This window comes from Asterias amurensis, chromosome 5, assembly GCF_032118995.1.
Source record: "Asterias amurensis chromosome 5, ASM3211899v1".
Taxonomy (NCBI): domain Eukaryota; kingdom Metazoa; phylum Echinodermata; class Asteroidea; order Forcipulatida; family Asteriidae; genus Asterias; species Asterias amurensis.
Window position 1 is genome coordinate 9,204,807 of NC_092652.1, and position 13,892 is coordinate 9,218,698.

At 37.9% G+C, this 13,892-nt stretch overlaps 1 protein-coding gene across 2 annotated transcripts in view; it reads left to right on the forward strand.

Moving 5' to 3' along the window:
* Positions 1-13,892, forward strand: part of LOC139937847 (CTD small phosphatase-like protein 2) — a 68,551-nt gene that overhangs the window by 24,535 nt on the left and 30,124 nt on the right. For both annotated transcript variants that reach the window (XM_071933193.1, XM_071933194.1), the window contains exon 3: positions 9,871-9,951. In XM_071933193.1, the coding sequence (XP_071789294.1) occupies positions 9,871-9,951 (81 nt within the window). The remainder of the gene's footprint in view (positions 1-9,870; positions 9,952-13,892) is intronic.

The window sequence follows — 13,892 nt, forward strand, 5'->3', positions numbered from 1 at the left end:
GTCAATGAAAGTGAATCAGAAACTGACCACTTAACAACAGTCGCTCAAAACCGAGAACCACGCCCATAAAAACATTGTAAAAATACTTCTCAGCAAGGAAAACTTTACCTTTCAGGAAAAAATCCAGAAACAAGTTATAAATAACTTCTCAATCCAGCTTGTACACTCAACAATTCACCAATTTCCATGTGGAAAAATGCAACAAAAACATATCAAGACCACAAAAACATCAAGCAATCAAATACATGTACCAATGGTAATAACATAAATCAAGACACTTGTTAGATACAAGCAAACTGTTCAAAGTTCATGGTGAGATGAGTTCAAAATGATGAGGTGTCGGGTCTCCACTGCTTGTCCGAACCCTTGGTACTTAAAATTATAGTTGCGATGTTTATGTCAAAAGTTAAAAAGAACAGGGACTGGAATACATGAACCAGGGGTCTCCATACCAAAGAACTTGACAAACAAAGCTTCAGAGAAAGAACTATAGCCGTCGACTTCTCGCTGATGATAGTTAGTATCAGGTATACGCACGTACAACAGAATACTTCCCCGACGAACACCATGTCTCGAGTTGAAAACAATGGAGACTGCTGGTTCCATGCCTTACCCACTCACTGAGTCCCTTGATGGGTCACATCAATGTCATGGTACGGCTTCCAACATCGTTGTCTCATCACCGCATAACGCTGGGTGATATGTCGTCAGCTTCTGTTCTGTCATCTACGACCGCCATTCTCCCTCCAGAAAACAAACTGGTTTCTAGCCATGGTCCCTGACAACAGCGAAAGATGACTTCAGGTGAAGCAAATAGCTTTTACTGGATTACAGTTTCCTTTGACTATCCCTGATAGTCCCACATGCAACATGACGTGTACATGGTTGCTGCACATCCACCTCCTGTGTCGATCATGTTCTGCTGTCCACAGCATCCTCATCCAGTCCGGAATCTCTTTCCTGCCTCTTTCGCTCTTCATCCTTCATCCATCAAGGTCTTTAGGTAGAGCTCGCTCCGCTGATAATTTTCTCCAATGTTCCTTCCTCCTTTTACCTCCGATAAAAACTTTGAGTTCATCAGTTATTTTGTTGAACTTGCATTGCGTACATGAACTGGAAACTGCAGACTGCAGCGCTGGCCGGTGTTCTTCCACTGCTGGGAAAATAGACTTGATCCTGCCGACTACGCCAAATGTGACACTGAGAAAATGTGACACAGAGAGTTCTTTATCAAGTCTGGAAACAACATTGTGATGAAGATAATGTGTTTTATTTTCCAACAGTGGAAACCGCGCGCAGCCAGCGCTGTACAAAACTATCTCTATAAAAACTGCTCCTTACAGAATGGTGTCTTATGAACAACTGAATTAAGATTATGAAAAAAGACCCACAGGAACCAGTGTACTGCATTCCTGGGCTATGACTAAGCTAATGAATAAACATAAAACAACTATCAATACAAGGAGTATGCAAATGAGACTAGTGCTACTTGTGGTTTCAGGTCCCAATAAACGATGACCATGGGGTGCAAAGATTAAGATTAAGATTGGCTGAAGAACAGAAGAACATTCCCACAGATGCAATATACAGTGTACTGGACGAAGTAAATATATATAATAGAGTAAAACCATGGAGATCACCTCTTTGTTAAAATCAAAGGAAATTAACCAATTAAGCAGAGAAAACAGAACCATGACAGGTTTCACCTGTCACACTTGGCTTCATGACCTTTGTGTTATTGCAGGCTTGCAATATCTACACTTGGAATGTACATTATGTGTGTAAACCTGACAAATGTTTTTGATAATAATACTCATTACCACACAATTAATCCTTTGTGATTGGTCGTGAGAGGATGATGTGGCCAAAAGAGGCTGCTATCAGATGATTGCATGGCGCAAATTTCATGGCTCAATTTAAGTTGGTGGGTCGAATGCAAAGTTAAGCACACTTGTTCGCAACTTACTCAAGGATCTACTCTGCGCTTAAAACATGCGTAGAAATTCAATGCAGGGTTATGGTGAGCTGATCAGATTTTTTGTTGACTTGTAAAAGTTTTTGGATGGATGGGAATAAAAGTGGCCAAGATGCAATAAAGGACCTTGCTTTCAGCTCTTTCCTTTGTCACACGGCCATGACCCTCCTTGCTGGTTTTTCAATGGCTATTTAAGACCTACCCCCCCCCCCCTTGCCACTCTTTCATTCCTGCAGCTCAATACTTAAGGGTATCCCAGGGAGCAGAGCACTTATTTGAAGAAGTGCAGTCACTCTCCTCCTTAATCTTGTCAAAAGGATTGCCAAAAATAGCATTCATAAAAGGGGGTAGTACACGTATACATGTACCTTTGCATGCCTACATACGCTTCGATTTTGAAAGGGCAAGGGCACCAAGGCATTTTCTCCTTGGTAAAGGCCAGCCTATGAGGAAATTGTAAATTTATACTGGAGGATTTCAAGCGCACCTAGGCAATGACCAGGGGGCATTGTAGCAATCGCCTTCATAAGGTTTATCGCGAAGAGCAAAATATCAAGAGAGGGGGGCTGTTGAACCAACCACTAAGGTATAGGCGTTGCGTGCGCGAGTCGTAGAAACTGCATAGACCGCCCCATTTTCGTTCCCACAATGCAGTGCGTTTCTGAATCGCGATAAACCTTATTGCCTCTTAACCCATACACCGATGTGTGTTAGCACTGACTGTATACTCATTACTTTCCCCCGAGTCCTGTGAAAAAATATCACAGGCATATTACTTGGGTGGGATTTGAACCCACATAACATTACTGAAATGATTCCATTTGTACCCTTCTTTGATTGATTGAACCAGACATTAAAGGAACACGTTGCCTTGGATCGGTCGAGTTGGTCTTTGAAAAGCGTTTGTAACCGTTTGTTAAAAAATGCAATGGTTAGAAAGATGTTTTAAAAGTAGAATACAATGATCCAGATACATTTGCCTCAAAATTGCTTGGTTTTCCTTTTATGTTGCGAACTAACACGGTCGGCCATTTATGGGAGTAAAAAATTTGACTCCCATAAATGGCCGACCGTGTTTGTCGACGAGGTAAAAGGAAAACCACGCAATTTCGAGTGATACTTGTGTGGATCATTATATTCTACTTTTAAAATATCTTTCTAATCATATGCATTTTAAAACAAATGGTTACAAACGCTTTTCAAAGACCAACTCGACCGATCCAAGGCAACGTGTTCCTTTAATCAAATCTACAATGTAACTCACAGATGGCTAACAAATAAACAACATGCAGAGCTCTAGCTGTGCCTTCAAAATAATACCATTGTTTAATAGTGCTTTTTTACAAATTTGATACAAAACAATCAAGAAATACAAAAGATAGAGGACAAAACTCAATTTCACAAACAAGCAGTTAATAATGAATACAAATTAGCATAACTTAGGATAGAGGGGGTATAAAATCTTTTTCACCATGCATCTCCCTTTAAAGTGAGGAGTCAATGGAGGTCTTTCTTATCTGCAGATTGTTCAAGTTTAGTAATTGTCAGCACGCTGTACTCCCACATGCTGTGCTTCCCCCCATTATCGAGAATTACTTTGCCTGCCAATACTTTCAGCTTTCTATGTGAATTTACATCCTGCCATGTTATATGTCAATTAAAGGAACACGTTGCCTTGGATCCGTCCAGTTGGTCTTTGAAAAGCGTTTGTAACCGTTTGTTATAAAATGCATGATTAGAAAGATGATTTAAAATGTAGAATATCGATATTAAACCACTTTCCCTAACAGTAGAATACAATGATCCACACAAATTTGCCTCAGAATTGCGTGGTTTTCCTTTTTTTTGGTGAACTAACACGGTCGGCCATTTATGGGAGTCAAATATTTGACTCCCATAAATGGCCGACCATTTTAGGTAATCAGGGGTGTATTTCACAAAGGTAGTTCTAACTTAGGACTAGTCCTGGGCAATGCTAAGAGATAGGACTGGTCATAAGTTAGGACCAGTAACTCATCCTAACTTAGGACTGGTCCTATCTCTTAGCATTGCCTAGGACTAGTCCTACATGTAAGTAAGGACTACCTTTGTGAAATACACCCCAGGTAAAAAGAAAACCACGCAATTTTGAGTGATACTTGTGTGGATCATTATATTCTACTTTTAAAATATCTTTCTAATCATTCCATTTTATAACAAACGGTTACAAACGCCAACTTGACCGATCCAAGGCAACGTGTTCCTTTAATAATGCTGAGAGTTGCTGTGTGTTCCATGCATAAGCTGAGCTGACTGATTTAAACATGCGCATTTTGGGTCTGTATAGCCAGATGGGCGTCTGGGTTAAATTTGGACACCCTGTTTTATCTGTCAATTAGATGTAAGCCATGCTCTAGAATTGCAAAGGACTTGGGGAAAGTACTGAGTATACAGTACTAACACACATTGGTGTATACGGGTAAAAAACAATTGTTACCGATTTTCGCAGAAAACAAATGTTCTTTATCCCCGATGCAAATTTAACATGTGTTATTATCGTTGTGGTACCCGCTGCCAGAACATAGGATTCGAACTGCCTCTAGCTACCGGGCAACCTCGTTAGTCTAGTTGGTAAGACACTGTACTCTAGAATTGCAAGGGTCGTGGGTTCGAGTCCCGCCCGAGTCACATGGCTGTGATATTTTTTTTCACAGGACCTTCGGTGTATGGGTAAAAAACAATTAATATTCTTTATCCCCGATGCAAATTTAACATCTCTCATATAGATGTAAATATGTTGAAAGTGAGCAATTTGGACATCCAGTTTTTAAATTTCCAGCAAATTTAAACACCAAATCCTTTTGGAAACCTTGTCTGTACGTAAGCAAAGGCTGAACTGTCTTCTTGCTCACCATCAATGGGGGGGGGGGAATCCTCTAAATAATAAATAAATAATCATTAAATACAGGATTGGCAAGGATTAAATATGTTGTTTAACTTGAGTCCAAAGTTTTACTGATAATAAAGATTATAGATATATTAGAAGCATTTATTCTGTGAAATATTTCCTTCTGAAATTAAGTCATGTTCAAGAAAACCTGAAACAAACAGTGCCAATTTAAGCTGATTTTGGTTATTACAACCAAAATAAGGACAATGTGCTTACGTGTTCCAAAAAATATTTGCATGATTTGTTAATGTTTTATCCTGACTCGCACAACGGATTACCCCCCAAATTTTTCACTGATTTATTTTATGTAATGAAACAAAAACTAAACACTGTATGTGACTACTCTGTCAGCTCCACTCATTGTGTAATGCCTTTAATTATAAATAAATAGTATAGAAATTAGTAAATAAATATAGTATGTAGACAAATTAATACACAAAAAAAGGTAATAATTGATGTAATTTTATCAGAATTAAGGAACTGGTAAATGAAATTAATTTTTCATAAGAACCCAATGTGATTTTAACTAGCCAAAATGATAAACGGTTTAATCATTATCTGATGTGGTATATAAGCATGCTGCTTCTTGAAGCTTATCGATTCGTGGCAGAGTGATTGATTTTTCATTGTCTACACACGGCGATGCGTACGTCCCTACGCGCTAAAAATATACACGCCTGTAAAATATAACATCAATGGAACATCCATTTAAATGCCACTACAGAATTTTAATTAGCACTGTCAATATAATGTGTTTTTGATTTAATTGCTTGCGTAGTATATATGCTGTGGTGATTAAGGGTGCAAAAGTGATGTAATTTTGTGGGATTGCTCAAAGAGTATACCTTAGGTTTTTTGAGTTGTGGTATATTTTTTCTACATGAATGTAGATATTTTTTCATTAAAACTTACCAATGAAAATTTTATTTATAAATATTTTAGATATTGCCCCAAAATACTCAGAGAAAAAATTCAGCCAGAGATAAATTCTTTCAGTGACACATTTCAAATTCCAAAAGGAAATTTTGATACTAACAGGTTACTTGCTTTTACAGGTCTGTCACTAAAGAAAAGCACTTACCATATTACAGATATTGTTATAAAAAACAGTATGGCACTTGTTTTTGGCAACCATTCTGCCTATAAGACTCATTTGTGTACTCTAGGAACCTGACAGTGATGGCTTGCATTATTAAATAGGATTCCACTGTGTTCTGCACTAGGTGGTTGTTATGGACAACTAGGACCAAAGTGTTGTTGTTATATTTTGTTAAAGGCACTGGACATGTTTGGTAAATGTCAAAGACCAGTATTCTGATTCGATGTAACTCAACATATGCATAAAATATCAAGTCTGTGAAAATAGAACTCAATTTAGTCATTGTAGATGCAAAAGAAAAATGAAAGAAAAAACAGTCTTGTTGCCCAAGTGCTTTCAGATGCCATTATTTGAGTGAGAAATTACCTCATTCTCAAAAACTACTTCAGAGGGAGCCGTTTCTCACAATGTTTTATACTATCAACAGCTCTCCATTGCTCGTTGCCAAAAAAGTTGTTATGCTAACAATTATTTTGAGTAATTACCAGCAGTGTCCACCGGTGCCTTTTAGAGGAACATTGCAGAATTGGTTTTGCTAACAAAACAGTTGCTGGCAGTGTAAGCACTTTATGCAATCCATCATATACATAAACTGACAAACCTGTAGAAGTTTGAGATCGATTGGGCTTCTGGGTCGCGAGAAAATCGTAAAAAATCGTTTACACATTTTGCATTGCATCAATGCCAAAACAAAAATAAATAAAACACTCACTGAGCGATTAACTCCAATCGCAAAATAAGAATATTTATATCTCATCAAATATGACATTTCAGGCAGAAATATTTCAAGGGATGTTTTCTACTATTGTCATCATTAGACCGTGTAAGTTTCATGTAAATCTGTGATCTTCACAATTTTTGTTTCTTACCAATTCTGTAACGTTCCTTTAACCTATGCGTTTATGTACCAGACAGGAGTCTACTTTATTATGGTTAGAATAATTATGAGCCAAAGTGGAGATTCATGATTGCCTGTCTGTCTAGATGCATCGAGGCAAGTGTGTATGTGATTGAGGTGTATTGTGAGCAAATGTAGATCTATCTCATCTCATTCGGACTTGAATTTTTGCCCTTCACTGGTGATGACCTCTGCTTGTATGTTTTATTTTCCAAATAAATTGAATAAATAACTAAATAAGTATCAGAGGCTGAGGGCACAGAATTCTATAGTAAGCAGAGTCATTATATCTGGGCCCGTCTCAACGTGATATATGCCTAGTACATGTTCAGGGTTATCCTTGGGTAGGATGGCAGTCATAAAACACCAAACAAAACTGAATGGCCAGCCTGTATACATAACCAATCAATGATTCATTTTGAAACCTCATTTTAAAGACACTGGGCACTATTGTTAATTGTCAAAGACCAGTCTTCTCACTTGGTGTATCTCAACGTTGCGAGATAAGAATGAAAGAAAAAACACTCTTGTCACACAACGTTGTGTGCTTTTAGATGGTTGATTTTGAGACTTACAGTTCTAAATCTGAGGTCTCGAAATCAAATTCGTGGAAAATTACTTCTTTCTCCAAAACTTTGTTTTATACTATCAACCTCTCCCCATTACTCGTCACCAAGTTAGGTTTATGCTAATAATTAGTTTGAGTAATTACCAATAGTGTCCACTGCCTTTAACAGGAACTGATTGCAATGTCCTGAAATGCTTGGTGTCTCCCATAACATTTACAATACATTACATAATGTCACACGTTTATTTTCTGACTCTGCAGGCCTATATCATAATTTTTTTTCTTCTTTGACTTCACCTTGCTCGTACAGTAGGTGAGGTAAGGAAAAAGAGAAATTTCATTACTGCGCTACACTGGCAAGGCAAATTACATTAACAATGAATGGTAACAGTGAAACCTGTGTTTATCCATTTGTTCATTGGGGTTGCTATTTAAAGGCGGGATGTGGGGGGAAATGGTTTCACAGCTGTCCAGTTTTGTGAAGTACATGTACGTATATATAGATGTTTTAAACAAATTGGGAGGTTTTGTATTTTTTGTTGTAAGGAGAGTTGCAGCTACATACATCTACGTAGTATACAATTGTACTACATAAGGAGATGGCATTGAATTTGTAATTGAAGCTGTTGAATTACGTGACTGGGAATTGGTGCTGTTAGCATTTTCTTACAGGCACTGAACACCAATTGGTAATTACTCAAAATAATTATTAGCATAAAAACCCACTTGGTATCGTAATGGAGATCTGTTGATAGTATCAAACATTGTGAGAAACAGCTCCCTCTGAAGTGACGTAGTTTTTGAGAAAGAGGTAATTTTCCACGGATTTAATTGCAAGACCTCCGATTTAGAATTTGAGGTCACGAAATCAAGCAGATCTGAACGCACACAACTTTTAGTGACCAGAGTGGGTTTTCTTTCATTAAACTATCTCGCACCTTCGAAGACTAATTGAGCTCAAGTTTTCACAGGTTTGGGACTGGTCTTTGACAACTACCAATAGTGTCGACTGTCTTTAAATGATAAGAGCATACATGTACTTAGTATGATGTCTCAAATTAACCTGTAGCTATTGCTGTGGGTGTTGTTTTACAAGTATCGACTGCTTCTTGTGCTGTTGGGTTACATCTTAGACTCCCGAGGTGATCCTCTGCCTCTTTCTTTTTTCCTGAGGTGAAGGAAAATAGACTACTGCGGGGATCACCCAACGAGGGAGTCGTAGTTTTAATCATATTATGAGTATTCAGTAAGGGCAGCCATTATTTGTTTTATTTTACCCCCACGCATATTGTGCTGAGACTTTTAGGTACCAAGAAGCTGCTGTTGCTATGGGTATTAAATGCTGGTTGCTATGGCATTGTGGTTGCTACGATTATAGTACATTGGTTGATGTGTGTATTTTTTCTTCTTCGTAGCTTTCTAGTCAAAATAAGACATATCTGTTCACAGATTTACAAAATGACGTACATTGTTTACAGAAGGTAATGGTAATAGACTTCTCTTGAAATATTATCCCATGAAATGCTTTACTTTTTGAGAAAACATTAAAATATTTATCAATTCTCGACATCAAGAATTACGGATTTATAGTAAACACATGTCATGACACGGCGAAACAAGAGTGGGTTTTCCCGTTATTTTCTCCGGACTCCGATGACCGATTGAGCCTAATTTTTCACAGGTTTGTTATTTGATATATAAGTTGTGATACACGAAGTGTGGGCCTAGGACAGTACTGTTTACCGAAAGGGTACAATGTCTTTAAAGCACAATTTATTACATTTTGCCTATACATTATAAAGGAACTATACATTTTACACATAATCCAGTTTTATTTTGTATTTTAAGGTTTTTTTTTTAAAGTCCTTTCTGTGGTTTTTATTTTTAAATTGTTGTCCCTTCCTCTTATTGCTACAGTGTTTTGTTGTGGGTGCAGTTTTTTTCTTTCTATAGTCATGGTTTTGCTTGTGTTTTAATGTTTTCTTTTGTGTGGTTTTAAATGTTTCATTGCAATCTCCTTTTTATATTGTATAATTATACTTTTATCGTTGGCAGGGGTCTGGTTTTATACACATCTTTTGATGACAGTTTTTATACTTTTAACCTTGACAGCCCCTGTACAACTTGTAACCATTGTGTAACTAAAAATAAATAAGTACTATTGAATAGAAAGAATAAACATTCTACCCCGATGTTTAATTAATAAAAATAATGATGAAATGAACCATTCTTGTATAGCTCATACCACAAGTCTCTGGGTGCTTAATGATTGTTAAAAACTAATTATTATCATAAAAATTTAACTTATTTTTAAGTGCGTAGATGTTTGCTTATCCAACGTCTGCCTACATGTACATCATCTATTCTTTTCTCGATTATTATTACTCTCTAATCTGCGTAGGAGTTCCATCATTCGACCCTGTCTTTCTCGCCCTCTGGAATCGTCTCCTCCATTAAAAACCTTATATGGTCTGCCCCTGTGGTGAGTGTGGATCAGTCCAACCGTTCTTATTCTGATATCTGTATCACCAGGATGTACCATTTTGTTTCAGGGGTGTTGTGATCGATTGGATTTGTGTTTCTTTTCTTTCTCTTAGCCAAGAGGTAAACTAATCAATAGTAGTGTCCTTTGTCCATTTTTAATTAATAATTAAATGAACTATTGACCATTTTGGTAATTACTTAACTGTTACCTAGCGTCAATCACGCGTAACTTTGTAAATGTTATCATAGCACTGTATTATAATTAACCATTTTGATTTGGTTGTTTTAAGGAGAGTACACGCTCAACATTTCATTAACAAGCCATCGGTTGCACCACCTCTATCATGTCTGCCAATGTTTGTGTAATGCCCATATTTATAAGGCTAAAGGTTACAGAGAATAATTTTTTTTTTACATGAATATCTTGATGAGATGGAGCTGTATTTTCTATTCCAAGGGTCTGGAATAAGTTATTATTTTGCTGCACACATATTTTATTTGTACGTGTACATGTCTTCTAACTATTTATTACTTAGTATACATCGTATAATTTTCTTGCGTCTTGGAACTTGTACATTATCTTCTCACCTTGCTCAGATAAGGTAAGAAGGTAATGGTCTAGGTCCAATTTCGTAAAGCTGTTAAGCGAAAATTACTGCTTAGCAATTTTGTTTGTTAAGCAAGAAATGAGTGGTAGGGAATGATGGCTGGTAACCTGTTTTTGCTAAGCAAGACTTTCCTGTGCTTAGCAGGTTGTTGTGCTTAAATGCTTTATGAAATTTGGGCCCTGATTCCTAATGAACACACTGTAAACTGTGTTTAATGCCTACAGGAAGTCTATGGCCATCATTGTCCGTTTACCTGTAAAGTAAACAGTAATAGAATTTTAAGGTTGTGATGAATTTTGCATTTATAGCTGTGTCATCATGCATTGAAATGTATGCTGTCCTTAGCAACACCCATAGCAACAGTCAAGGTTTTAGCCAGGATTTGGTAAAAGGGTGTCCAAATTTGCTGGAAATTTTAAAACTGGGTGTCCAAATTGTTCACCTACAATAAATTTACATGTAAATGACAAATGAAACAGGGTGTCCAAATTAAAAACAGGGTGTCGAAAAGACACCCAGACACCCCTCTGGCTAACACTATGGCAACAGTCATAACTGTAGCCGCAGCCATCGATTTGGATTCAGCCTAACAGTTTTCACAAGAAATAAAAAAAAGTCACAGTCTGTTATTTTTTTTCCAGTTCGGTTTACATTGAGATGAATGTAGATTAAAAACTAAGGTGGCTGGAAACCTTTCAGCGGCGCAGACCCAGGTTCTGGTACACTACCAACTGCATTTGAAACGCCATGCAGGTATATAGTTATACCTGAGTCGGTCTTCAAGGGGCGTGTACAGTATTATGATGATGGGTCTACAGCACGGTACAGACCTAGCCCTATATAGGACTCTTTCTCTGTACACAGATACAGAGTCCTAACTATTAAGGCCTGTTTCTGGGGCAACATTTTTTTCAAAGCTTCATAACTCAAATCTTACCTGCAACAAGCCACTAATTTCAACAGATTCACATTCCATGGCGGCATACATTTTTCTGCGGTGGGTTTTGGTCGGCATGTATTTTTTCACAAATCCGTAATTTTTGTGAAATAATGCAGCTCATAGCGTTTAAAAATTCCTGTTTTGATAGTTTTCTCACAGTGTTGTCTGCTGCCGTGCGTACGCGTATACATTCGCAAGATGCAAGACGCATGAATTCTTGGTCACCGTATCGTGAATGCACAGCGTTGACAGGCAAAGCAAGATTTGCGCGATCGTGCGCATTGAGTACACACGGCAGACTGTGAGAGTACGAACAACAATTTGAACTTCTTAACGTTGGGAGCTGCATTATTTCATGAAAATGACGGATTTGTGAAGAATATATGACGATCAAAACCCACCGCAGAAAAATATATGCTGCCATGGAATGTGAATCTGTCGAAATAAGTGGTTTCTTGCAGGTAAGATTTGAGTTATGAAGCTTTAAAAATGTTCCGCCCCAGAAATGGACCCTGATATCCAGGACGTCACTGTAGTATAATACGGAAGTGTAAGGCCGCCAGGGCTAGGTATAGACCTATGTTCTGGTACACTACCAATCGCATTAGAAACGCCACGCAGGTATATAATTATACCTGAGTACATGTAGGTCTTTAAGGGACACGTACAGTTTTATGATGATAGGTCTACAGCATGGTTTAGACAACATTGCCTTGTGTACACTGCTGAGGTACACCTTGTGGCCAGCCATTGCTTGCCCACTCTGTCCCAATGTAAATACCTCCCATGTATGAATTGGCATCTCCTGGCTGCTGGAGGAACAGCCCTGTGTTGTGCTACTCCACCCTGGTCTTAAAGACACTGGACACTATTGGTAATTGTCAAAGACCGGTCTTCTCACTTGATGTATCTCAACATATGCATAAAATAACAAACCTGTTAAAATTTGAGCTCAATTAGTCGTAAAAGTTGCGAGATACCCATGGGAAAAAACACACCCTTGTCACACGAAGTTGTGTGCTTTCAGATGCTTGATTTCGAGACCTCAAATTCTAAACTTGAGGTCTCAAAATCAAATTCCTGGAAAATTACTTCTTTCTCAAAAACTATGTCACTTCAGAGGGAGCTGTTTCCCACAATGTTTGACACAATCAAGAGCTCCCCATTACTCGTTACCAAGTAAGTTTGTATGCTAAAAATTATTTTGAGTAATAACCTATAGTGTCCATTGCCTTTAACTTGGCATATGACTCACGTGTTGTCCCTGATATGAAGTTACATTGACAGGGAAATAACCACTGTATTGTTCTTGCCTTCACCGTTGGCGTAATGTTTGGCATATGGTATCGGGTTACCCCAGGGTTACTACTCACAACCAATACTCACACGGTAGCTTTTTACCACATTATTAGTGGGGCAGATAGGAAAATATATATAGGGAATTGTGCCTAAGTTCAATGAAACAAGGGTGGAATTTTGCTCATATAGTCAGAGTCGAGTCATCTGGCTATATAGAGCCATCGCATGTTTGATTTTGGTAAAATAGCAAGCATTATTTATTTTGTAATGGCTGCAATTGCTTGTTATTCTACTGGTCACATTGTTAAAAGTTAAAACCTTTGATGGCCCTAGAGCCAAATATGTTTCTTGTGACTTCATTTTTTTAAATAGAAAATGTGCTCTTGTTGTTTGTACGTATTAGGTGGCATGGCTGGCTTGTGCGTAAAGCGTTCGCCTCTCACCAAGGTGACCCCGGTTCGATTCCCGGTCGGGGCCATGTGAGTTGAGTTGTGCGTTGGTTCTGTGCTGTGCCACAAGGGTTTTCCAGACCACCGGGTTTTCCTCCTTCGGGAAAAATCAAACACTTTCAATCTTGGCAGTGCTCCGTGGTCATAATGGGTTGATGTGTCTGGCAGCCAGAGGCGCCCTTGCATGCCTGCTTCTCGAACACGTTGTAGCCACTTTCTTCGCTCTTAGCTGCGAGTAAGGATGATTAGCCCCCAAATTATTATTATATTAGTTTTCCACATCAAAATTTATTAGTTTTAAACTTTTAGGTTAAAGCACTTCATGCAGAAAACATTCTAAGGAAGCTCTTAAAAAACTTTATTGAATATTTTTGAGCAATCTATTTACAAACTGTTATCACATTATTTTTCAGAACACACGTACCCCCATGCAGGCAAATGACTTTTCTTGAGAATTTTGAAGATAATGTATCTCAGCTGTTTGGGCCCCTCTGGCTTTCTTGTATCTTGTATCCATTTATTCTTGTTTTGTTCAAGTAGGAAAAGGGCGAAATACAAAAGCCATATGTACATGTACATGTAATGTTTAGTTTAGTTTTAGTTTATTACCTTCATTGCACAAATATCAAAACACATTATGGTG